The sequence below is a fragment of the Danio aesculapii genome, chromosome 2 (genome assembly GCF_903798145.1).
Source record: "Danio aesculapii chromosome 2, fDanAes4.1, whole genome shotgun sequence".
Classification (NCBI taxonomy): Eukaryota; Metazoa; Chordata; class Actinopteri; order Cypriniformes; family Danionidae; genus Danio; species Danio aesculapii.
The window spans coordinates 36,349,273-36,377,116 of record NC_079436.1 but is presented as its reverse complement, the minus strand read 5'-3'; the positions used below and the strand labels follow the sequence as shown (position 1 = coordinate 36,377,116).

Genomic DNA, 27,844 nt, shown 5'->3' with positions numbered 1-27,844 from the left:
CAAACATGATACACCATACATATACACTCAAAAATTATGCAAACATGGAACACTCCATACATATACACACACGATACACTCTATTCATATACACTCCATACATATACACACATGTCAGGGATAGAACCCGGGTCTCTGGCTTGCAAGGTGAATCACATAACCACTGGGCTACTAGAAGTTGATGAAACCCATCAAAAAATTACATGATACACTGTATACATATATATATCAAGTTTACCATGTCTATAGATGTATAGAGTGTATATGTATAGAATGTATTATATGCGCATATGTATGGAGTGTATCATGTGTGCATATGTTTAATGTGTATATGTATAGTGTATCATATGTGCATATCTATAGATATGTATCGTGTATATGTATGGTGTGTATATGGTGCACGTGTGCATATGGAATGTATCATCTCTGTATATGTTTAGTGTATATATTTGTTATATTTGTATGTGCATAAAATGTATCATGTGTGCATATATTTGTGTTGATATATTTGTCTTTCGTTGTTTGGGTTCATCAATTTCCAGTAGCTCAGAGGTTAAGTGATTCACCTTCCACGCCAGAGACCCGAGTTCTATCCCAGACCCTGACAAGAGAGTATCGTGTATAGAATGTATAAAGTCTATAAGTATAGTGTATATCAAGTCCACGTATGGAATGTATCATGTCTGTGTGTGTGTATATGTATATGGTTGTTTGGGTTCATCAAATTCCAGTAGCTCAGAGTTAAAGTGATTCACCTCCCACGCCAAAGACCAGAGTTCTTTCCCATACACTGACAAGAGTGTATGTGTATAGAGTGTATATGTATAGAATATATCGTGTGCATATGCAAACATGATACACTCTATACATATACCATACATAATACTCTATCTATCTATACATACATATACACTTTTTTGGGGGAGTTACTCAATATTGAAAAAGCATCATTTTCAAACATCACTGGTCACGGTGACCCATTTTCGATTCCCTGCTCAAGGCCCTTTGCCGATCGTTCCCCTCTCTGCTCCTTATGATTTCCTGTCAATACTCTACACTGTTCCGTCCATTAAAGATTAAAAACCCCCTAAAAGTAATTTTAAAAAGATGCAGAAGACCATTTCTGAGAGCTAACAACAGAGTGAGGCTACGATTCAGATGGGCCCTCCCAAACTGGACAACGGAAGACTGTAAATGTTCTCCAGGTCTTCATTTCTGCTGCAGTATTCATATGGTAGTTTAAGAACTTGGCAGAAACAACATGCAAGCTTGAAGCATCCCACCTAGTATCAAGGACCTTTAGGCTGCTGGTGATGTAATAGTGGAGATTTATCCAGGACACTTTGCACTCTGCATTATATTAATCCTCTCATCAAGAACATGTGCTGAAACTAGATGTGCACATCATGGATATGAACCATAATCTCCAAGAAATGTATCCAGCACCTTTTTCAATCAAAGTCGTGAAGTAGTAAGTCAGTTCTGAGGACATAACGGGGGTTCAACCCGGTAATAGCAAGGTGTACCTAATAAAGTGGCCTGCGAGTCATAGCAGAATGAGAATTACTCTATTTACCAGTCAACATTACAAGCTCAAACATCTTTGCTCCAAGTCTATTTTAATAATAATTTACAAAGGATATGTTTCAAGATGGTCTCATCATTAACAAAAAACTTTGTATCTCATAGGAAACAAGCATAAAACCGACAGAAGAACAGGTGTATTTACTGAACTGGAATGTCTGAAAATGTTTCTCATTGAAATGTTATGCTAAAAAAAAAAACAAGTTAGACTGAACATGCAAAGACTAAAGCAAATTATTCACCGTTTTACGACAACCACTGAGGCCACATTAAATTCCGGTGTTCTGTCAGATTGTTAGTTAAAATATAAAATACTGTATACATACACATAAATACAAAACATCTAGTCAAATTGTCCTGATTCCTGTTTTCCCCCATCTCTGCGAGCTAATCAAAATACATAATATACAAAAAGATTTAATAAACTTTAGGTTTTGCGATACAAATTTAAAAACAGAAATGGTTCATTTAATTTCATACAGCAAGGTTGTTGTTCCATTTTGTTGAGACGAGTGAAGGCAAATAGGTAGGCACAAGTGACAGGTCAATATGAGAGGATGGGATAGTTCAAGTATTACAATACTTCTCTGGAAGATCAAAAAAGGGAAGAGTACGCTGTTAGGCCAGAGCTCAAAAATACTCAAAACTATTAAAAAACAGAGAATTCTGACAGAAATGCATGACAAGATGCGCACAGAGCGATGCGATGGTTTCCGAACCGTTTACATCAGACAAATAAAAGGAGAGACATCAGTAAAAAACGAGAGAGAGAGGTCTACAATCTGTGGCTCCTCGGGTTTTGTAGCCCCTTCAGGCACATTGCGGAGAGTTTGGTGTGAGGAGGCAAGACACGGTGATTGTGCAAGTTAGTGGCCCAGGTGGAGATGACTGAGGTCGGTTCTCAGGGCTGAAGAGCAAAGGTCCTTCACGGGACTAGAAGGGGCTCTGCTGGAGTGATAGAGGCTCTCACAGGAGGCGGTCGTGAGAAGGGATTTGGGCATTGGCGCACAATGACAAACGGCTAACGGTTACTCTTCATTGCCTCCTTGGCAGCAAGTATAAGAGGAGTGAGGCTGGAAAGTGGCTTTGCCAGCTTGAGGAAAGGATGCTGAAACAGAGACAGAAGGACATTTTCCGGAAGATTAGCTTGTCATCAACATCATTATTTCTCTAACACCTCCACAGTCTATTTCAGGGGTTCCCAAACTTTTCTTGACAGCTGAACTTCTTGAGTTCTTTCAACTTCCAATTCCTATGCAAGTCAATTTGGGAGAACGGAACATTCAGATTTTGTTCATTTTACTGTGATCAAGTTTGGTGAACTCTGTCTTGTTAATTTATATCACGCAAAGATGTGAGACTTATAAAGAATATATGAGATCTAAAATGTAAGTAATAATTGACTTCACTTGGTACCACATATCTTTTATATCCTGCAAAGTTTAACTCATGTTACAGCCACTGCAATGCTCAATGTCTAGTGTGACTGAGACTTCAGATTTCAAGTAATTACCTGATGTACACCCTGGAAATTTGTCAACATTACAATCATTTAAAGACATATTTTAGTTTGGTGGTTCACTAATGAAAGTTAATTTATGTAAATAAAAAAATATTTTTAAAAAGTATTAATTCCAACAAGTCTCCTAAATGTTGGCGTAACTGTGGATGTAACAAAGCAAACCATTATATATTTTGGCAGTGTATGTGTACTGAACACTGAATACTGAAAAGAAATGCAGGAGGCTCTTGGAACATATGTTTGAAAGAGATATACCTCTAGAAAGTAAGTTGTAATATTTCGGCTGTGTAAATCCAGATACAGTAATTCTCTGATGCGTGCTCTCATGGCTGCCAGTAAAAAAAAGCAATCACACGCAAATGGCAACAACAAGAGCAACCAACCTTAAATAATTAGATAGATGCAACTATTGAGATCTATACAGTGGAAAAAAAACACTTCTGTAGGTAATAGATAAACACATGCAAATGAATGTATACATATATAGTTATATACAGCTGAAGTCAGAATTATTAGCCCCCCTGGATTATTAGCCCTGTTTATTTTTTCCCACCCTCAATTTCTGTTTAACGGAGAGAAGATTTTCTCAACACATTTCTAAACATAATAGTTTTAACTCATTTCTAATAACTGATTTATTTTATCTTTGCCATGATGACAGTAAATTTTACTACATATTTTTCAAGACACTTCTATACAGCTTCAAGTGACATTTAAAGGCTTAACTAGGTTAATTAGGTTAACTAGGCAGGTTAGGGTAATTAGGCAAGTTTTTGTATATAACAGTGGTTTGCTCTGTAGATTATCAAAATATATAGCTTAAAGGGGCTAATAATTTTGACCGTAAAATGGTTTTTAATAAAATTAATTAAATACTGCTTTTATTCTTGCCGAAATAAAAGAAATAAGACTTTCTCCAGAAGAAAAAATATTATCAGACCTACTGTGAAAATTTCCTTGCTATGTTAAACATCATTTGGGAAATAAAATAAAAAAAATTAAAAGGTGTCTAATAAGTGACTTCAACTGCATATATTCATATTGTATTGTGTGTTATCCCCATGTGTATAATAAAGGTGGTTATTTTAGATTATTCTGGAAGGAATTATATTATGACATGCATTCTCACTCTGGATGTAAATAGTCTTTTAATTTTTATGATATTCTTTAGTTTATATGCAATTTTTCTTTTAATAATTTAACCAAATTTGAGTACTACGTATAGTAGCACACCTTAGATTAATGTATGTAAATTGTGTCACTTAAGGTCACATACTGAGATTCAAATGTACCTTGAAATATTGTACGATTGTACTCAATTGAGTGTTAACAATAAACATAAAATAAAAAATAAACATATATTATTACCAGCTTATAGTACTGTTAGTAACTTTATAATGAAGGATATATTACTTTTGCAAATTGCAATTTTAGTTCCAAGTAAAAATAATGATGTATTAATTTTCACTGTATTGTATTAATTTTCACCACATATTTTTGCTGGATCGTGTATCGGCCAGCTGGTACCGATCCAAATCTGATCTTGAGCGTGTGCTTTACTCTGTGTAATTTATAAACCAACAAAAGCCATGAAGGGCCTAAAAAGTTGTCATGTAGGCCTACTATATCCCAAATGTTCTGTAGCCATTCTTTAGTTTAATGTGAAGTAAAGATAAATATTCATGTGCTTCAATTCATGTTCAGTTCAGCGCTTCCCGCCGCTGCGTCTGTCAATCATTCTCCTTTCATTCACAAATCAAGCTGCATGTCGCATTCATGACAACACAAAAAACTTTCTCCAAGACTATTTGTTCCTGTTAATATAAGTAATCAGTGAAGAAATGCATTTACTTTTGCATGAAATGATGTTTCTAAATCATGTTGCGCTCTGTATTAGATCAGCATATCGCATTTGCAACACTGGAGTAGAGGGTTATTACCTGCTCTTCATGCACTTAAATTAGAAAAGGCTCAATAAGACATTAGACAGATCCTTAACGCACTGATTTCTGATTTCTGATTTCTTCCCCTTTGTGCTGCTAAGTTTTTAAGTGTCCGCAGATACCGGAGGGCTGTGCGATGTCTCAGTGATGCATCAGGCGCTTCATTCACGCAACGCCTGCGCAGATGTGATGTACGCCGCTTAGTAATATGATTGTGTAGACCTAATATTAAAAGTTTCTGTTCTCTCATCTTTCCGACTGAGTTAATTCTTTAGAGAGGAATACTTTCATTGCTGTGAATAGTTTGTAAAGCCTGGCTCATTGTGGTCAGAATAGTTGATTAAATAAGAAAAGTAAAACTGACGGGCGCAATATGGATTGTCATTAACAGAAAATGATTTAGCCTAATATAGGCTACTCTGAAACTGGATATTTTACTGTAATTTTATTTATATAAATACTTATAAATAATATTTAACAGACCAGTTTCTGTTTCGATTAGGGTCAATAGTGGTAGCCTATTACAGATTTTTTTAAAAATCCTAATAATAAAAAAAGGAAACAGATCAATGTCATAACAAATTCTCAAATAATGTAGCCTTGTTTACAGCAGACATCATGTTTAGTTATATTGTGCTGCCTGTCATATACAGTAGGCCTACAGGTCTGTAATTTTTACTAAAGAAGATGTATTATTTGAGTTAATCACCAGAACTTTAGAAACTGTGTTATGCTTAAAAAACAAACAAACAAAAAAAAAACAGCACAGTATCGGGATTGGATCTGTATCGGTCGATACTCAGAATTTTGGTATCGGAATCGGATCGGTTCCAAAAAAATTGGTATCGGTGCATCCCTACAAACCACTACACTTTTACTTCACAGAAAACTAATAAGTAACTCATACTGCAAATATTTGTCCTCAAAACTATTAATTTACAGAAGTTTAGATTTTTTTTTATTTAGAATGTTTTTTTATTATTGTAGCCTTTTATTAGACAATTGCAATAAATCATGTTTAAAATGTTTGATGAATTATGGAGCAATATTTATTACACACAATTAACCATAAATATAACTAATGGTTAGCCTTTTAATCAATCCACAAACCCAATGCGGTTCCACATGAACTCCAATCTGTGAAACCCAAATCTATTCAAACACAAACAAAATTTTGGGTTTCAGGTCTACTTACTTGCAGAAGCTCTTTTCCTCCTCCCCTCTTTTCCACATCCATCTCCAGGCAGCGGTTTAGGAAGTCTCTAAAAATGGGAGACAGCTTCTCTGGGTTCTGGAGCTCCGGGGTGCCATTAGTAGCGATGAGGTACAGCGCCTGGAGATGAAAATTATCAATTAATGCCATAAATCTTTACTTTAAAATCAGACAGATTGCCCAAACCATCAGCATTAATTACCCATGAGTAATTAACGTTGTGAAAGACTCACCCTCAGAGGATTCTCATTGAGATACGGAGGTTCGCCCTCAACCATCTCAATGGCCATAATACCCAAAGACCAAATGTCTACTTTGGGCCCGTAGGCTTTACGTGTGACCACCTCAGGGGCCATCCAGTAGGGTGTTCCCACCATGGTGCTCCTCTTGCTTTGCTCAGGAGTGATTTGAGCACAGAACCCAAAATCGGCTGAAAAAAAAGAAAAAATGGATGCAAACTGTGCTGACACAATAAGCGCAAGGCTTGAGATTGTGATGAACTCACTTAGTTTGACTGATCCATCCATTCCTAAAAGAACGTTGTCACTTTTGATGTCTCGATGGATGACCTGGTTTGCATGCAGAAACTCCAGTGCTTGTAAACACTGTGGAGATTGTGAGATCGGGGTGTTCAAGCAGTGGTGAGAAAAACAAACGATTCAGATCTCACAGCTACAGCAGAAATACTGTACCTCTCTGCAGACAGCAGCAATCTGAGCCTCATCCATGCAGGTTTCTGTTACCACGTCTGTCAGAGAGCCTCCAGCAAGATACTCCATCACCACAAAGAGCTCATCTCCGACCAAGAAGCTGGATAGATACACAAGAAAACAAAATAGATGACTGAATTGATAATGCGTGACAAGATGTACTAGACAACATTATTTTTAACCTAAAGCATGCTATCAATGTTTAATTTTGAGATGTTTAAATAGTTGGTTACACTTTGGCCCAATCCCAATTCAATGTTATACCCTTTGACCCTTAAACAGAGTGTGAATGGGTAGAGAATAGAGATGAAGAAAATTCCTCTAAGAAAAAGTTGTCGCTAACTCATATGTCATACAAGATCTGTTGTGTCATTCCAGGTGGCGCAAACACAGTCATTTTGACAGATTTCTCAGTCTTTTATGCAATGTATTTCAACTGTACAAAATGAGCCTCTGGATTTCCATAGGCAAACCCTAGTTTCATACAGAACATACGACTGGTAGATCATGTTGAATTAAGCACAAAATTAAAATTTATATTTACACAGTGCTCATGTGTAAGGATGTAACCTCAAGAAAACAACATTGATATTATACCAGAAGTGCTGTAAAAAGCAAATTCCCTGCCACTAGACTTTTCATACAGGGTATTCTGACTGACAAGTCGATGAGTATCAGAATTGAAAATATTTTTGCAGGACTATCATTCAGCTATTACAAGGGACTGTCATGAGTGAAATTCAGCAATTTTTAAAAAATGCTTCTTTGAACATCATGATCGCAACACATTTTAGAATGTAATAAAATAGTTTTGCAGTAAAAATCCTTATTATTACTCCATCCTTATTAAAATCTTCATTTGATGATCTATCTGACACTTCCCCCCTCAGCCTGCACCTCTATCCAATAGAGAATTGAGATAGTTCTACTCCTTAACATGAATGTGTGAAGTGGAGAGGTAGAGGGAAATGGAAAGGCTGAGGGGGAAAATTAGGATTGGGCTTTCAGGTGTCCCGGTGTAATGTGATGGGACACTGACAAGAAAGTGCAGATCCAAATGCAGGTGTATTAACAGGAAGGTCAAGCAGGCAACCGTCAACAGGGTCAAACAGATGTAGTTAGGCAATCCAGAGTCATAGTTATTAAACAGGCGAATGTTTACAGGCAGCAAGTAATGTAAACAAACAAACAGGGCGAGATTCAAAACACGGCAAAGCAAGGAAAATGCATCGTAATGTTCACAGTAAAGCCTGGTTTATACTTCTGTGTTGAGTGATCGGCGTGACCCTCAGCGCATACCTGGCGCGTAGCCGTTGATTTATACTTCTGCACGCTGTTTGTGTTCCTCTGCAATAACACTTCCAAAACGCTAGCTGTTTATGTTCCTCTGTGTCGAGTTTCTTCGCTGGTGTTTTGTTTTATTCTGAACGCTACCTTAATGTACAAGTGGCTCAAACGTGCTCATTTAGAGGCGGGAAACAGTAGACGTGCAACAACTTTGATCATAAGGTAAACACAAAACAAGTGTTTCCATCTAGAGCTCCTTACCAGGACTTCGACACTTCCAAATGCAACACTCGCTGCATCGGGCTCGCATGTCTCTCACCTCCGCCCAAACTCGTCAGCGCTACCAAGCCGACCAATCACAGAGCGTGTAGTTACATTTTTTGAAAAGTGTGCGTCGCCAAAGGCCATGGCGAGGGCTATGCGTCCACGCATAGGCTGCGCTGGAGCATACGCATGCGCTTGATGCAGAAGCATAAATCAGCCTTAACAGTATAACAAGACTTAGCAACTGGTGTGTGTGCCGGTGCTGCTTTTAAAGTCCATGTAATCAGTTCTGAACAGCTTCAGCTGTATGTGTTAGCAATCAGCAGAAAACTAAAACAGGTGTGAGTGAGTGGTACATGACAGGACTTGTAGTTCATATGTTGACAGATTTGTTGTCCTTAGTGAAAGTGAATGATTCCCAGCAATCTACTAGCCTGGATCGCTGGTATTTGTAACACCCTGATACAGTACAAATAAACATGTGAACAAGTAATATTAAGTACATGTTCTTACTACTGGGTTGGTATTTGGGGTTTGTTCTGGATTAAGGTTAGTTGCTTGTAATTATTCATTATTTACTGTTATTATTACAAATCATACATGCAATTTGTGTAACAAAACATTTTAAGGGGTGTAACTACCTGTCTAAGAAGTTAACAATGTTTGGATTCTTCAGCTCTTTCATCACCAGGATCTCATTGATGATCAGCTCTTTCTTGGGCTGCTTCTGTAGGTTAATCTGCTTAATAGCGACCTGTGAAAGCACATCATTGTCAGTACACTTTGCCTAATTCAACACACAGAGTAATGCCGAGTTCAGACTGCATGATTTTAGCCCCGATTTTGAATTTCTGACAGATTTTGAGAAATCACTGACCAATGCCTGAAATCACAGGCAAATTGGTGCTCATCCACGCAAGTAACAATCACACAATGTGAACCATCAAAGACGCGATCTGAGAGAATCGTTGATGAGTCGCTGATGCCTGTGAGATATTTGGCATGTTAAATATCTGGAGCTGTCTGCGATTCAAATTATGCCATGTGAAATGAGTTTTGACTGAAAATAACATCAGTCTGAAGATCACCTACAGCCAATGAAAGAGCAGCATTCACTAGAGCAGGACAGCGTCAGGATGGAGGAGAAGTTAAGCGCGCTCATTTCCAGTTTATTTGGACCCAAGAAATTGAGGAAAAACTAGTGTAAATTTGGCAGGAGCACCCGTGTCTGTTTGACGTGTCATGAGAGCAATATCACAACCAGATCAAAAAAGAAAGTTAAGGAGAAATTGCTTATTCCCTTCAAACCCAGGTGAGCAAATATGTACATTTTCCACCCCTTTAAAGGCTTTTTTTCTCATTCTGTAGTTAATAACAAAAGATATACTACGTGTTTTTGGTTGTGAGACGTAGTTTGGACAGTTGTCGGCGATTCTTCCTATTGTAAAGTCATGCAATGTGAAACCCCCTGTCGCCAATCCATCTTGCAGGGTAAACAAAGCAGCTCCAAAACGCTAGCCCAGATTGTCATGCAGTGTGAAAACATCTGTGACACGATTACTTTGAAAATCATGCAGTCTGAACTCAGCATTAGGCAAAAAAATTATTTCAGAATGTGAAATTACAGTGGTAACATGCAAATGCTTAAATATGGTGTGAATAATTGTATTAAACTCCCTTCTATTCAAATGTCCGGGCTCAATATGATTTTGTATTTAAAAGCTGAATTTCCAGTTTTTAGTGTCACATAATCCTACATAAATCATTCTAATATGCTGATATTGATTAACAAGAAACATTGTTATAAAAAAGGCACACTGTTGCTTCTTGTGGAAAAAGTGACACATTCTCTAATGGCTTTTAAATAAAGTTTAATGAACAGCATTAAGTTATAAATGTCTTCAGAGACACTTTTGATTTTTTAATCCATCCTTGCTGTATAAAACAATGAATTACTTTCAGAATAATACTACTAATGCAAAACTTTTCAGCGCAGTGTGATTAAATTAAGAGCTGCACTTAACCCATTTGTAAATGACACATATAATTCTCTTAGCAAATACAGATGTGTGCCTTTAATCTGACTTATGACATGTTGTTTACTTCATTTACACCTTTAATAAAAATGGAATACAGCACAACACACCTCTTGGCCAGTAGCTACGTCAATGGCTGTGTACACTGTACCAGACGCACTGTAAAGACACAACATTCAAATAAAGCAATAATATAAATGTAACTTTTGTCCAATCTCATACATTTCTGAGGCAAAACTGTAAAACTTCCAAAATGGGATGAACCATTGAATATATATTTACCCTTGTCCAATTTTTTCGTATCTTGTGTATTTTTTCTTGGGGTCTCCAATACTGACGATGGTTCCTGTAATCAATTGCAACAACACAGTTATCCTTCTGTAATAAACAATCATGCGGTAACACTTTGACTGTGAAGACAGAAATACTCATGCTGTGTTGAGCATCTCTAAATGCTCAAAGACATACTAAGTTTCTCCATAATCTCCTCATCGGTCATCTTTCCCTTGCCCTTCTTCTGTTTGTCTGCAGCTTTAGAGCCATCTGTGTCTGCAATGGCAGCAGGTGCTGGAATAGGATCGATGACAGAACGAGTGTATACCTATCCAAAAAACAGAGATGCCAACAATATGTTGTTCACTCAAGAATCATTAAGTACAAACTAGAGAAGAATGAATTATGGCACACGCACACACACACAAAAAAGTATTGATAAAAACTGACAGATATGGTGTGCTGTGGGCGTGGTGCTACAACAGGGGGTGGAGCATCCTCATCATCATCATCTGGGTCTTTGACTGGTGATTGCTCGGAGCCTTTTTTTGCTTGTGGTGCATCTTTATCTGATATCAAAAAGAGAAGGTCAGGGAAACATGGCAACAATAATAAACAATTCGAGAAACAGGACAATATATGCTAGAATAAAATGTATAAACTAAAATTAAATTTTAAAAATCTGTATAGTCAATGAGACTAAAAAACTCATTTATATCAATAGGCCAGAGAGAATAGGTAGGTTTTAAAAACACTTAATGTAGATGAAGCTCTAATTTCTAAAGGTAATATGTTCCAAAGTTTTGTGGCATAAACTGAGAAAGCTCTGTCTCCTTTTGTTTTTAAGCGGGATTTAGCAGAGAACCTGAGAGATCTTTAGGGAGAATATAAACTTAAGAGTTCAGATTTATAGGCCTGGGCACGTCCATGAAGAGCTTTAAATACATACATTAAAACTTTAAAATCAATTCTCTGTTTCACAGGGAGCCAGTGAAGAGAGGCCTGGATGGGAAAAATGCGTTCTCTCTTTTTTGTCCCAGTGTACAGTGCATTACAATAATCAATGTCTTTAAAACAGGGCTTTAACTTTCTTAGTTGCTTTAGTTGAAAAAAACTGGCCCTAACCACAGAATTTATTTGCTTGTCGAATTTCAGATCTGAGTTGAAAATGACCCTGAGATTTTTAACAAAAGAGTGATTATTTGACTGTAGAGGCCCCAAGAGAGCACTGTATTTTTCGAGCTGAAGTTTTGAACCGAACAGAATCAGCTCTGTTTTATTTTCATTTAGTAAATTTTGTTCCATCCATAGTTTAATGTCACTTATACATGCTAAGAGAGCAGAGAACGAATCACTTCCGGAGTCTAATTGTAAATAGAGCTGGGTGTCATCAGCATATACACTTGAATTCAGAATTATTAGCCCTCCTGAATTATCAGCCCTCTTATTAATTTTTTTCCCCAATTTCTGTTTAACAGAGAGAAGATTTTTTTCAACACATTTCTAAACATAATAGTTTTAATAACTAATTTCTAATAACTGATTAACTGGGTAATAGTTCTGACTTCAGATGAATGTTATAAGAGATCTTATGGCGCACAAAAATCAAATGCAGTGGTAGCAGATAAAGGAAAAATAAGATGGGGCCCAAAATCAAGCCCTGTGGTACTCCACAGGTAACTGGCACTGAGGATGATGAAAATTCTCCAATTTCTACTAACATAGTCCTATTTGATAAGTAGGACTCAAACAAGCTTAATGCAGCATCACGGATTCCAACCTCATGATTTAAACGTTTTAGCAAGATACGATGATCAACAGTATCAAATGCCATCAGAAAAATGTCAACATTAAGGCCTTGATATATTTGAAGCAACATTAAATACAAAACTGGTTGTTTTGAACAAAATCAGACCAACTGGAAGTCAAAACAACTTTTCAAATGTTTTCAGACATTTTGCATTTCAGCTATTAAAGCATGAATATAGGTAAGATTAAGTCTGATGCTCCGCCTGCCTTAAGATGGAAAGCTTCTCCAGTTTATTTCCTGTTTATTAACTGTTTAAGGTCAGTTTTTTGTGATTAAAGACTCTGCTTTATAGAGCAGATTTATAGCACAGAACTGATTTATAGGAGAAAATTAAGTGTAAAGCACTTCATTGAAAGCAGCACTGACAAAGTTTTTTTGTGCATCCTTATGGAGAGCTTTAAAAAATAATTTCATCATTTCACTGTTAATTCAAGCACCATAAATTTTGGTATTTTTATTAAAAATTCTAACATTTCGCCCTCATTTCCTAAATATATTCATAAAATAGTTACAACAAAGACCTTCAGGACAAAAATGTGCTCACTGAAGGCCATTAAAACCCGCAATATCATATCACAGTGACATTCAAGCAAAAACACATTTATTTTTTATCAACAGGCTTCTGTTTGGTTGGGAAGTCTTCAAAATTTATAGTATAGTAAAATTTGTAGTATTTAAAGTTCAAGTTTGTTCCCATAATTATGTGTGTGAGTTTGTTTTGCATGTATATACTGAGAAATGCATGCATGTATGATTAAATAGCATTGTGAAGGCTTCCTTTACTGCAGTTTTTTTCATAATAATTTCATGTCTGTTGATTTTGTTATTGAGAGAAAGCATGCATCACATATTTGCAAATTCATCTGAATAAGACACTCAGCAGCATGGATGGTGTTGGGATGTTTGATAACTGCATATCATGGCTTACTTTATTTAAACATCATTTGATCCTTAAATAAAAAACAAAAGGAACAGTTATTCACCTGTGAAGCTGAGGTATTTCTGCCTGCTGTTGCCTGTGGAGTCGTAGAATTTGAGCACATCCAGCACAGCCTGAGGGTTTTTCTTCTGCTCAGATTTCGTGATGTTGGAGGTCTGCAGTAGCCGAGCCCACTGCTCTGGCATGCCCTGAGAAACCGAAAGATAAGAGGAACGGAATTGAATAAAAGAAACTGAGCGTGGTCCCATCCAATACTGCCATTAATTAAACTTGAGCAAGCAAATCAAATCAGTGGACTATGACAGGACACAAATGATCATGAAATTTAATCCAGGCAATTGAATTGGCGATTCACTCCAGCCTTTGATGGATTAACACAGATCAGGGGCAGTGTAGGTAAACTGCACCTGAGGAAATAGGAAAGGTTCCCTCACTCACCGTGAACTCCCCTGTGACTGAATCAAAGCCCACATGTATAGTGTGCTCGAAATCTGAAGGGTTAGAAATCTCCGGACGCTCCTTGTCCTTGTCTTTTTTTCTTCCTTTAACAGAAAAAATAGCTGTGGTTAGAGGATTCAGGCCACTGGCAAAATGACTTTACAATCAACGATCCCAAATATGAAAAATGCAAACAAACAAAAAAAAGCATATGTCATAAACAGAAGGTGATGTTGCTGGAGCAGCTGAGAAGGGTCTGCTCTCATTATATAATATTAAAAGATTCTCTGGAGTAAGGTTGCCAAAAGTATCAACTTTGGTATAGGGCTGGACGAAATTGCAAAAAAGTAAAAAAAAGAAAAAGAAAAAAAAAGAAAATCACGATATCATGTTCAACCACTTTATTTTTATTTACCAACATTACAAAAGGCAAATGATTTTAATAGTCAAAAACAAAAATATTTAAACAAAATATCTCAGCTCATGAGATTATAAATCTTTATAATTAAATAAACATAAGTGTTAAAGAGACTCTTAAACTTGATAAATAAAATTTTACAAAGTGTGTGCAATGGTAAAGGTAGATCAACATCTGCAAGGTGTGAATAATTATACAGTAAATCTCAAACTCTGTAAACAAAACAAATTATGATAATCAAATCTGAGCTTTCAAGTAAAGCAACCAGCCATCATTATTCAAATATAAATTGCAACATTACAAATTGTGTTCATTAAGTTAAATGACTATATTACCCCCTGTACTAAAAAATCTTTAAGATGGGGTGCTAGTGGCTGGGATGCACAAGAAAGGATACCAAAAAGCCACTCTAGTGTAAGCGCGTGCTTTCCTTCACCATTGTCTATGGCATCTCTCGAAACTAGACGACTATCAACTATTTTCTCAGAGGATGACAAACAGACAAATCATTGCTGCAGCTCCGATGCAAGTTTATAGAGAGAATTAATAAGCACTGCAGTGTTTGGGTGTGCTGTGTTTGTCTGAGGTAATTAGTCTGCCGTTATTTCTGAAATGTGTTTATTCCATACAAAGTGTAAAGCAGATTGGATTAGTTCTACTTAAATAAATCACTATGCGCTCGTGGCATTCGGAAAAGTTCATGTTTTTTAACTAGGTGTACCTGAAAAATGCATGTGCGTCACGTGTGAGATGCTTGCACACCATGTACGCGTCGTACAAGTCATACGCGTCCATTGGAAATGACAAACTTATACCCTAAGCTTATTGGCATTCCTTCTAAGGTGCGCGCTCAGCAGCCACATTTTAATAAAACCATAGCCTTCATAAGGTTTTTAAAAAATTTTATCGTTTTTGACAATGGTGCTCGTTTAATAAATAATCAAACCCGATTTTACCAGCCAGCCCTACTTTGGGACCAACTGTAGATTTGTAACTTTTTTTTTTGGTACCAATCACCACTATTCACCAAGTGTAAACACTGACACTGGAGCATTTCAAAGCCATGTCATATTTAAGAACATTGTCAACAGCACACACAGTGTTAGCGGGTAATTGACATTTAAAATGTTCAATACCAATTGGTCGATACTTTTGACAACTCTACTATGGAGTCAAAATTTGTGAATTTAGTTTTGACAGGCAAGGTAATGTACAGAGTACTTTTTAATGACAAAATCCTCAAAAAAGTTTTTAAAATCTTTTAGCAATTTCTGCAATGATGTATATAATATATATATATATATATATATATATATATATATATATATATATATATATATATATATATATATATATATATATATATCAAATAAATGTCGACACGCATAAATAAATTAGAACCTTTTCAAAAAAAAATAGGGCCTGACCCTATTAACCTACTCTGAAAATTCATCTACTTAGAACGGTAACAAAGATTCTGTAAGGCAAGTAATTTCATTCGGCAGCCATCTTTGAAATGCCTTTCGTTTAGTATGCTCGAGCATTCTGTCTAAATGAGGAAACATCCAATTCTCCAAAACTGTTAGCTAAGCTTATGATAACATTACATATTTGGAATCACCAATAAGATGAAACAACAACTGTCTCATAAGTTTAGTTTCTAAACGTCTGAATATATCGGCATATATGCAGGTTCCTCAAGCTAATGCAAACGCGCACTCAAAATGAACAAGATCACGACACCAACCTCATTTATGGCCTTTTTACACATTATAATCCTATGGATAATGCTTTGTTTGATTGCGCTGGTTTTCTCAAGTAATTCACAACTTGATCTTAATGGCGAAATCCTTCAGAAATGATGACTCTTTGTTTACAAGTGTTGACAGGATGGACTGTACCTCGCAATTGTTTCATACAGATTACAAAACCAAAAAACTTTTGTTTTCAAGTGCACTTGGTTCATTTAAAAGTACAGATTTCAAGCTTTATGAGGATATATTTTTTTATGTCTGTGAAGCAGACACAATGAGATTACAATGTGTTTGTTGACCACAAAACTGTTGTACAAGCACACGTCTGGTCCGAGCTTCTCCCTGGAGAAACGTCAGTCTATAGCGATTGATGATTGGCACCTGTACTACTAGGTGGGGCTTCATTTTCCATACTGACCGTTAGACTTTTCTCCATTCAAAACTATACGAGTGACATGTCTTGTGTATTCTAGAGTCTTTGACTGTAATCAAAAGCAATTTTTTCATGCTTCACATATTTTTAGGCTCAGATATTTTTCTGTGGTATTCAACACAAAAGCTGTTTTGTATTGACTAAAAATACTGCTTTGGTTGAACCTTGGGTCCTCCAGTCTTACCTTTCTCAGCTGAGAATATTGATATGATCTTGTTGCGCGGTTTGTCCCTCTTCTCCTCAGGGACGGAGGGCAGGGGTTTAGAGCTGGGGTTTGTTGACATGCTGTCTTTAATGCCGGTGCTGAAGGTGCTGCTCATTCTGACTGGGGGGGCAGGGGGTTTGTCCTCCAGCTCTCCGTTGTCAGACATGACAGGGAAACACACTCAGAAGGGTTGTAGGGTTTCAGAGATCAACCTGCAGGGGGCAGCAGAAAAACATACATCTGATAAAAAGACAATAAAGACAGCAAACAGAGAGAGTGGGACATTTTCAAGGTCATTTTAGCAAGATGCTTTATGAGGATACATTGCTTACAAGATGCTTGCTAACAGAATACAAGCCAAATAAACAAACCAGCCAAGGTCGGTTGTCAAATAATGTGCTGCTTGACATGCACATAAAAACAATGTAACTATTTTAGTAAAATCTCAGTGGAACGATTTCAAAATGTTATTGTACAGAGCTTTTATAAAAGCTTTCCAACCACCAAAATAGCCCCACCAAGAGTCTGCTAAAACAGTGCAAAGCAGACTAACCACTAACCAACAGCTGCTCCTTTGCTACAAAACAGCCAGTCAGCAAGTTAGAATGGACAGAGGGAGACTGTCTCATGTTCTGCTAGCTGCCTGTTTTTTTTGAGATATGCACAACAGTCTCTGTCCCTGTGTGAAGCCAGTCATACTTTAAGAGTGTTCACTATTAGCTGCTGAGAGTTAGCTTAGTATTGCTATCCTCTGAGAGCAAAAGTGCTAGGCTAGCAGGTTATCATCAATTTAACTGAAACTGATGGCTGGGACATAAGTTTGCTTCCACAATTTAGTAAGCTTACCTACCATTTAGCATAGCATATTTACCAACAAAGAAAGTCATAAGCAACTGATCAGATTGACAATACATATAGGGGCAATGACACAAACAGTGCTTAATCGCATGTAGTATGAGAAAGCTGATTCACTCACATACTTTTGATAGACAAAACAGATATTTTACAATACATTTTTTTTGCTTCAACCTCACATCTTGGATCAGTAATTTTATAAAGGTTGTCACAATAAATTATGCGATTGTCTTCTTTAGTTTTACTTGTCTTACGCTTAAAATTATACAAACTGAAATGAAGAATTTAAAATGCATGTAATGGAAACTCGTCAATTGAGCGAAAACTCCCATATATCGCAATAAAAAAAAAAAAAAAGAAACATTCTGCCAAACTGCAATGCATTTTATTTTTCACATTTATAAGTCACCTGGAGTGTGTAATGTCAGGTGATCATTCTTTAAAGATGTGGTGATGCATTAATGTGTAAAAGTTGATCTGCACATTAGGGCTGTGCGAATAATCGAAATCAAATCGCGTTTTGAAACACTGCGATTAGCTAAATGCAAGAGGATGAGATATGAAATATATATTATTTAATTTCCCCCGCTCAGAGCAAACGCTTGATTGCCGTTTGTGTGTGACAGTCTTACTAGCCAATTGAGTGAGCACACTTTCATTCTGCCCAATCAGATTTGTGCAACCGAACTATGTGGAAAGCCCACAATAAAAAAAATAAAATAAGATAAAAAAAAAACAAACAAACAGGAAAGCACGAACGGGTGGGATGACGGCATCTGCCGCTTCAGACGCATTAATAGATGAATTATATCAAAGAAAAACAGCATGTTAGTAATATGGGAATATCTTGTTTTCGAAGTCACAGACACCAAACAAAACCAGGTAATTTGCAAGAGCTGTTGCAGAATTGTTGCCACAGCACAAGGAAATAAAACAACCAGCACCTAAAACAGCACTACAGGCGGCTATATGAGTGTCTTGCTAAAAATTCAACAAAGTATTGCCAGTGACACTCAATCTAGTAGCAAGCAAAGTAGAACTTCAGAGTTGTTTGCTAATATAAGTTGATATTTTTTCAATTCCTTTTAACTAACACTCGCAGCATTTTAGCAGTAAGACACTAAAATACAGATTATTGAGCTGAAGCTTGACTACAAAATTAAATCGCAAATCAAATCGAAATATCTGTATAAAAAAATAAAATAAATCAAAAATAAAAATTGCAATTAGGTATTTTCCACAAATCGCACAGCCCTACTCCACATCCAGGAATCCTGAATCCACAGTTCTTTTGTGAAATTGTGTACTATAACCTCCCGGAAACAATTCATACAAGGCCACAAGGGACTTTCCTTTCCATTAATGGTGGGAAAACATATCGTTAATAAAAATAGGGGCTAATATGTATGCTACTATAGTATGGTGGCTGTTAATATATATTTAGTGTTCACTTTATTTTTTTGAAGCAGTGTATATAAAAATACATTTTACTTTGCAACTTTTTCATCAATAGGCAAAACAAATGCTTTAACTGTCATCTATTTTGAGCACACATGCAAAATTCACAGTGACCCAAAATTAAGCTAATATAGCAGCAGTTGGCTTATCACTTGTGAATTACTATACCAAGCTCAGTTACAATTTCGGTTAAGTAGGGGTGGGCAATTTGGCCTAAAATAAAAATTGCGATTAATTGAACATTTTAACTCTCTTATGATTAAAGAATGATTATTTTATTTACTTATGAAAAATTTTGCCCTCATCGTTCACTGACAAGTTTTATATGCCATCTAAAGGCATCCCTGGCGCAGCTTCCAATCATCGTCAATGTAGTGCAAAGTAAGGCTTAAAAATGAGTCCATCGCTCTACTTGACCAGAGATCAGATGCAAAGTGGCCCCAGAAGTAGAAGTCAGTCACAGCCTTTAACAGAGCGAGGTCACACGACACGTAGAGAAAATAATTTTAAAAATTGTCCTGTAAAACTTAGATCGATTATAGGTTTTTTCGATTACTTTTTGAATAATCGCCAAACCCTGCAGTTAAGTATAAAATACCCAAACTTTCTGTTTGTTGGAAGCACATTTCTGACGTCTTAAAAATATAGCTAGATCAGAGCAAATCATTAGGGTTTAAGAAAGGTGAACAGCTTTTTTCCTGGCCTGATTTTCTATGGTGCCTCACATGGCACAAAGCTGTTTTTGTCAACTGTCTGTTAGGTCTGGTTAAGAAATCAGTGCTACTATGCAGCTGTCTGCATCCTCTCCACCCCTGTCATCAACATCTCCAAAAAAGGTAAAATCCTGTCTCACCTTGGTGAGGTCAAATCAGCAAATGATATGCAACACAACCTCTCTGTGACCACAATGTCTTCCTGTTTGACTGTGCATTGTATTCAAACAACAAAGGATTCATATACCTGTCTGATTACAACTGTAGAGACTAAAAGAGTGTGATAACCCACAGCTTCTAGGGTTAATGAACCTAAAGAAGATTCATCTGATGTTCTAATGAACTACTGCTTCATGCAGCTGTGGATTACACACACTTTCTAGTTTCCTCTTAATTACTTTCAGAATGAGCGATCGAACTGAGCAAAATCACATGAAAATTACAACAGTGATGCAATATTAAAACTTAAGTTGAATGGTGTATTTCACTACATTGTTTTAAAAGAGAACTTAAAAGAGAACTTTCATCATAAAGGCTTAAACAAAATCTTTTTTTTAAACTTTCTTAAACACATTTCGGAAGAGTTGACAAATGATCAGTAAAACCATTCTGTCTAACTATTGCACAAGTCTTACATGATCTTAGACTAACACCCTTGAGCCAGTTTCTACTATCCTACAGAGCAAAATACACAGACAGAATAAAGATCAGAGCAGTTACTGCACGGAAATTCCTAGAAGCTAGACTGAGAAATAACATTCATATACTGTACATATCTAATGCTTACAATTCAGCAAAGCAAACTGATGCAAAACAAAAACTATGCCTAACTTTAGATTTTATCTTGCATAAATTTGAACCAAGTAATGAATCGTAAAAGTCTAAATGACTTTCTTTAGCTGCATAATGTCCACCATACACTTGAGCATGTAAGAAACGGTCACAATCAACATCGAAACTCCAAAAAGTAAAGGAAAATGATGCAATTGCAGCCCAACGCCATCACTTTAACCATCTCACCCTGAGGAACCCTGATGGAAAGCTCCAGCTCACAGCCCTGGCTCTGGTCTGGCACACTCCTGATACATTGAGGGTCTTCACTATAGTGTGTCCACAGCTTCTTTCTTCCTGTGCTTCCACTGAACTGCACCGAGATAGAGGCATGTTGATGCAGGCATGCTTCATTCCACAGTAGGATGAACCGATGCGAGTGCAGTCATGCCTTTGCGCTGCGAATTGCTATAGTGATGTACCACCCCTCGGGCTTCAAGGCCCTACAGCGGAGACACAGGACTGGACATACCTTAACACACCACTGCCTCTCGCTCAAAATAACCAACCACCACCATCACACAACAATCACACTACTAGGAATAAAGCAGGATCACAGGAGGTGTTTTAAGAGCTTGATTAGATCATTTTAACATCAAAATATCTCAAGAATTGTAAGTATAACTAGCTTTGGAGCATATCTTCTTTCTGTCTTGAATAACGCTACACTGACTGCCAGATACTTACTGATTTCAGTCAAATGTTTTCCAATTTTCCTCAAGGAATGTTATTTGGGATCATCAAGTCTCAACTTGTTTTCCCTGTAATGACAGTGATTTGAGATGGGAGTGGCTCTCTTCAAGCACACAGTGTTTTATAGGCTTAAATGCACTTCTACATGGTCCATTTCAGAAGCTTTTTTTCCACTGAGAGCCTGAGTTTCGGGTTTCTGCATCAGAAACAGTTAGTCTACTGCTATCAAGAATCTCACAGCCCCAAGGTACTGATTCCACAACTATTGCCGTCAAGCCAAGCAGAACGTGATTTAGGACTGCAAGAGTAAAAAAGAAAACACTTAGGAATCAATCAGCCAAATTAGAGTATCATTTAATAAGGAAATGAATTCAGAATTGACAGTTTGAAAACATTATACTCTTTTCCCCCAAGTACTCGGAGTCGGTTAATGTGATAAGGCAAAAAATAAAATAAAATGGCAATGTTCAATATTGTGTTTGTACTTTTGTCTCTAGACGCTGCCCTTATATTTTGGCTAACTGCAACTGGATCAATGAACGCATAGTATGTGCTTCACGAGCGAGTGGAAAAGTAAACAAAAAGGATGTAGATGGCAGCTACAACTTAGCTGTTAATCCGTGTTTTAATACAGCACATCAGTGTGCTGTATCCTTTACACAACATGCCCACTTTATGATCATTGACAAGTGGTATTTTGTGGCAGTTCAAACTTGTGTGAACACTCTAAAAGCAATTTGATACAAAAAGTTTAGGACTTTATATAGTAATCAAAAATTGATTCTTATTATACCACATTCAGTATCAACATCAATTTCAGGTGAACCAGTACCACAATCTATAGGTTTAAATGTGATGCAAAACATAGTAACACCAAAGCACTTGTATGGTATATACTGTAGGAATCATTCCCGTATCAGAATCATTCCCCAAACAGAATGAAACCAGTATCATAGGAATCATTCCCCAAACAGAATGAAACAACAACTTACTAAAATGTCATTAATCTCTTAAATTATGTTGGTTGTGTACAACTTTACCAATTTAGTAATTCAAATTTGTATGGCTAAATATGTCCTTACATATTCAATACATTTAGAATGCTGTGAGAGAGATAAAATGTTTTAGCTACATGATTACATGAAAACTTATACAGATCAAGTGAACATAAACCTATGCATGACAGCATTAGCTAAGGGCTTGTGAAATTGATACATATTTGGCAACAATAGTTAGTCAACCTGTCTTTGTCTCACCTTTCGTCATTTTTACTTTTGCTTTTGGTTCATACAATTTCTGTATTCTGCATGACCTATGACATGACAAAAACTGCATAAACTACCACTGAAAAACATTTACAAAAATAAAAAATAAAAAAAGATTGCTGCAGCTCAAAAAAGAAGAGCACAGTGCTCAGTGTTGCCAGATTGGGTGGTTTAAAATTTTGAATTTGATAGTGTGGGTAAAAAATGGCATAGGCGGGTTGACAAAATTTGGGCGGTTTTGAAAGATTTTATATGCAATTTTTTTATTTATTTATTTTTAAACAAAATGTAACTTACTCTATTCAGTTAGTACAGTGACCAATGCTTAGCTTATACTGCGTTAGCACACCCGCAAGCAGGTGAAGGAAAGTTGTATCAAAATCTGACTCCCCGGACAAATCTGACTCCCCTTCGCGTACACGCGCATCTCACTGCGCCTGCAGTTACTCACAGCAGTGTATCATAAACCTTTTATCAATCATTTTTCCTGAAATTGACGAAAAGAACGAACATAGAAGCTGTCTGATTTACAAGCAGGACCTCAGTGTGTTCATAAGAATGTAAAGGAATCCATGGAGCTGCTCTGGAAGCTGGAACTCATGTGTCCTGTCATAGTTTCGTGAGTTGCCAAATGAATTATTTTTTGGCTCACCAGATTTACTAGAGGCACATTGAAGAACTAGCTACTGATTTCCTTAAAAATAACAGACTGAAATTAACATATAAAATACTTTATTTTAATTTCAGAGAATATTCAATGCAAAAAAATGTATAAACCATTTAAATATCATATTTAAACAAATTAATCTACAATAGGCGAATTGGTAGTGTAATCTAGAGAACTATAAGTGCAGTGTTGTGATGTGATCCAGTTGTGTTGTAATTTTACTATTGTGGTTCTGTGACTGTTGTGTTGGCTGCTGTGTGGTTAAAATATTAAGACAATTAAAGTAACAAGGCTAGTTACTGATTTAAATAAATTACAATTAAATATTAAGTTTTTTTGTGCTGGTTTTGGACAGCTTTTTGGCTGAAAAAATTTAACGATATCTGGCAACACTGAAGGTGCTAAGAACACCAAAACCAGTCTCTATCTATCCAGAAATTGAATTTAATCTAATGTAATCTAGATTATCTAATACATTTTTATTGCACAGAACACATAAAACGTAAGCATGTGTATACAGTTATATCAATAAACTACAAGACAAAAAAAAAAATCCTAGATCTATTATTTTACCATTTACGGAACTAAGTAAATATGACTTCAGCCAAAGACTGCAAGCTGTCCACTCAGTTTGTGTGATGAAAATGGGAAGTGGGATGAAAATGGCAAAGAAAGCTCATGGGAAGTGGGCCTGTGTACATTCCCTTCTGCTCCCCCGAGCCTCTTTGATATGAGCCGCACCAGGCCTAAACCAAACAGCATATATTTGTTTTTCACAGCTACAGGCTTGTGGGCCAAAAGTAAACAAAGTGCCAGTGACTATGCATCCAATGTAAACCTGACTACTCAATGTGAATGCCTATTCACGAAGTAATGAATAGTGTACACCTAGCCAGTTGTTATCACATAATAAACTATGGTGAACAGGAAAATGTTCCAATAATTTTTCTTTGTACCACACTTAATGCAATGCTTTAATAAAGAAATCAATGGGCTATTTGCACAGCTAGTGTTTTTCAGCCAATGATGAACTCCCAATGAAAGTTTTATGTGACTATTTTCAATTTCATAATGTTCCTTTTACAGCATTGATGTTGTAATGTGATTGAAATTAAATCAGTTAAATAGACTTCAGCATTCATTTGGTTGTTAAAGCATAAAAAAAGATGAAAGACCGTTTTAACGCAGGCACTGTCATTAGTCGCAGACTAGCGCAGAAACTCCGTTGAAAATACTGTGGTAAAATTAATTTCCATGTTTTAAAGACATGCTGTGTGATAAAAATAATAATTTAATGCAGTGCTTCTTGTTTAGTCTGATACCCAATTTATATTGTATCTCAGCCAGGCAGTGAAGATCGATGTTTTTTAAAGAAATCAGATCTTAAACGTGCCGATTTTGTATGGAATAACAATTAACCGGAAGCCCTAAGGCTGGCTGATTGAAATTAAAAGTCTGTGTGCATATACCCCATTGCTAGCAAGCAGCAGATTGAAACTAGCCTGGCATTTAAAAGTGCACTAAGCAATATTTGAAAAACATTTTTGACCATAGTGTTGGGGAAAAACTCTGAAAAAACATTTGCAGCCAGTAACAAATAATGGTAAAACGTAATAATAAAGTAATAAAAGTAATCATGTTTAATAACCATAGCAGAGAAGAAGGGGCAAAGTCCTAATGGTTTACAGGCATGTTTGTTTTGGTGCTTTAAACACCATTTGTCAAAATTCACTTAATAAACCTGTAAAGGCATACATTTAAGGTATAAATTCATATAATTTATTACAAAGCTTTTAACACAGCAAGAGGGCAGCAGCTGTGGTTGACCACATAAATATAGACATCAAAACACTGATTTAAGATTTAATAGTTTCAAATCACCAAGCGCAAAGCATCAGCAAAAAAACCCCAAAAACAAATAGCGCTGACAATAATTAGTAAGATTAATTTGAATGTAATGTATTCCCTTCCCACATTTTTTAAAACAAAGTTATAAAGGTTAAGAGATATACAAGTAAGAATTACAATTAGACATATTAATTGTATGCCAATGACAATGTTAAAAAATCTGATCAACCGCCTGGGTAAGGCATTTTATAAAGGACCATAACTAAGGCCAGACAGAATCTGCGGACATTTTTTGCAATTTCTGTGGAGAATTTTGTTAAAAAAAAAAAAAAAGTCTGTGGATTTATGCGGAATTATTTTAGAAGCATCATAACTAAAAACTTAATATATGAAATAAAAATAATCCATTTTTAACTTTTATTTAAATGTTTATAATGCAAATCCAATTACATCCACTTAATTTCAACACAGCAAAACAAAGCAAGTCTCTCATATATTTACTAAAAGACAGAAAATATTACTTTACAAACTGTATTGTAAATAAACCATATGAACATTTTCATATTACTATTATTATATCAATAATATTAGTGAAATTTATTTAAAAACTGACTAAATATAAATTTACACACAAGTAAATACATAGACTCAATGATGGGCTAAAAATCTGCGGATTTCTGAGCACGCAGATCCATGTGGGCCTAATCATAACATATCGCAAGGCTATTTACATGTGACAATCTTAACTCTTATTTTTTTTTAGAAAAGCATTTTAATGGAACATGCTTTGAAATACGGTATGTTGTAATTGTAAGATGTAAGTCAAGGTCAGAGAAAAATGGCATTATGTTGGATTTGTAATGGTTGCATGGTGATATTACCATGTACTGTTACATTAAAATAGTAATGTTTGTATGATATGAGATTTTAAGAATAGCCTACAACTACGACTGGTGTTAAACTTTATTCAAAATTTGAACTGCTTAGATTAGGCAAAAAAATAAAAAAAATCCTGAACATATAGGATACATTTAAGACAAGTATGCTAAAAAGTTTCTGCTAAAAAAAAAAAAAAAAAAGTAAAAAAAAGTTAGACAAGCCATTTGCGTTATGTTTACAGTGTTAACCACTTTATGAGCATTAAACCTTTAACTTTTTTAAAACCAGATTGTTGATAAAATGTTACTTTAATAATGTTGAAGTTATATAACAATAGTTAAGTTCAAAAATATATTTCTGAAAAAAGAAGTCTTACTCCAATTCAAAACTGTACTGTTCTTCAGACAGTGCTGATTACAATCTTCAAGCAACCACTAGAGAGACAGCATAGAAAAAAACCCAACAGAGTGCCTACACTTCCTATTACTCACATCCCCTTTGCATCGGATTGGCGGATGGATAACTGAAGTATTTCCTGATTTTACAAGCCACGACCACTATAGGTCACACACTTGCACTTAATCTGACCAACTGGACCAAAACAAAGATATCAGAGCACGCCTCTCTCTTTTACAGATGTGTGGTTGTGTAGAGGAACTGTTTACAGGAAGACAGACCAGGGGCCTTTTGTATTTGCAGCTTCTATAAAAGGAAATACTGAGCAAGGCTTCCTGAACTAAGCCTAGCTGCAGTCATCCTTCCATGCTATTGGAGAATAAAGGCATGTGATGGTCTAGAAAAAAGCAGCAGCAAGCTTTCAAACAGCCGAGATCTTGTTTGGCATGAAAGAAATTAAAGTCTGCATTTACTCACCCTCATGACTTTATTTCTTCTGTGGAACACAAAATGAGATGTTAGATAGAATGCTAAGGGAACTATTAACCCCAGTCACAATTATACTGTTGCATATCTTTTCTGTCTTCCTTAAAATTAAGGTGAATGGGTCACTTACACTGTAATTTCGCCCAAAATGTATTTTGTTCAATGAAAAATAAAATCAATATTATTTATGATATCACCAACTAAATAAGACTGAAATTCATCAGAGATTAAATCAGTCAAACCGTTTACCTCTCGAATATCTGCACTGATATACACAATTAACGTTAGCTGATCTGAAAATGAAAGCATTCATGGGTCTAAGATTTACTTGGATTTGGTTGTTTACAACTACAGACGAGATGAATCATAGATAACAGACCCATCTCTGCATGATCAAACAGGTGTCACAGTGGTACAAAAACAGAATCTTAAAGATTAACTAAAAACACACTTCAGGTTTGTTTAATAATATAAAAACTGCGCACTACTAGCCGAGCAGATGTCAGGATTAAACCAGTTTAGCGTTTTCAACTCACCAAAACTCCCGCAAATCTCTTCAAAGTTTGAGCTCCGCCTTTTTCACAAGCATAAACTGATTTTGCTGCAAGTATGGTGCGAATATATCTCTGGAGATTCTGAGATGGGAAGCCTTGTCGACGTGTTTGTAAGTTTTTTTACGAGTTAACTTCTTCTTGGACCCGGGATCTGTCTGCTATGGCGGAGGGGAAGCGGAACTGTCGACCCAGCCCAATGATTGGACTTTACTATATGTAGCCTTTTAGGTAAAGTCTTTTATGTTCCAATATACTATTGAGAAAAAAAAATCAAAATAAATACGATGAACCCGTGCGATATATTAACTAAAATAAGTTTACGGCAAACCTCAAACTACAACTGTCTGCAAATGGGTTCCGTCCATGAGT

The 27,844-nt window shown here is 36.1% G+C and overlaps 1 protein-coding gene across 3 annotated transcripts; it reads right to left on the bottom strand.

Moving 5' to 3' along the window:
• Nucleotides 1-1,602: 1,602 nt before the first annotated feature.
• pak2a (p21 protein (Cdc42/Rac)-activated kinase 2a) lies at nt 1,603-27,844 on the bottom strand. 3 transcript variants are annotated; one of them, XM_056478181.1, is made up of 15 exons: nt 27,458-27,844; nt 26,913-26,931; nt 16,810-17,042; nt 14,021-14,124; nt 13,626-13,770; nt 11,283-11,401; nt 11,028-11,160; nt 10,842-10,905; nt 10,670-10,718; nt 9,165-9,277; nt 6,955-7,072; nt 6,768-6,867; nt 6,496-6,692; nt 6,245-6,382; nt 1,603-2,692 (listed from the first exon to the last, which is right to left on the bottom strand). In XM_056478181.1, the coding sequence occupies exons 3-15, from the start codon at nt 16,994-16,996 to the stop codon at nt 2,606-2,608; spliced, it is 1,554 nt and encodes a 517-aa protein (XP_056334156.1). In that variant the 5' UTR covers nt 16,997-17,042; nt 26,913-26,931; nt 27,458-27,844; the 3' UTR covers nt 1,603-2,605. The 3 variants fall into 3 exon arrangements, with proteins under 3 accessions (XP_056334156.1, XP_056334149.1, XP_056334143.1); XM_056478174.1 differs by lacking the exon at nt 26,913-26,931; XM_056478168.1 differs by lacking the exons at nt 26,913-26,931; nt 27,458-27,844 and adding an exon at nt 20,877-21,023.

What these genes read in the sequence shown, in the direction of transcription:
- pak2a (XM_056478181.1), bottom strand. Translation starts at nt 16,996, where the DNA reads ATGTCTGACAACGGAGAGCTGGAGGACAAACCCCCTGCCCCCCCAGTC. An exon ending in GGAGATTATGGAGAAACTTA is followed by an intron (nt 10,906 to 11,027) that starts GTATGTCTTTGA and finishes AATTGATTACAG; the next exon opens with GAACCATCGTCAGTATTGGA. An exon ending in TCAATGAGAATCCTCTGAGG is followed by an intron (nt 6,383 to 6,495) that starts GTGAGTCTTTCA and finishes TTTCATCTCCAG; the next exon opens with GCGCTGTACCTCATCGCTAC.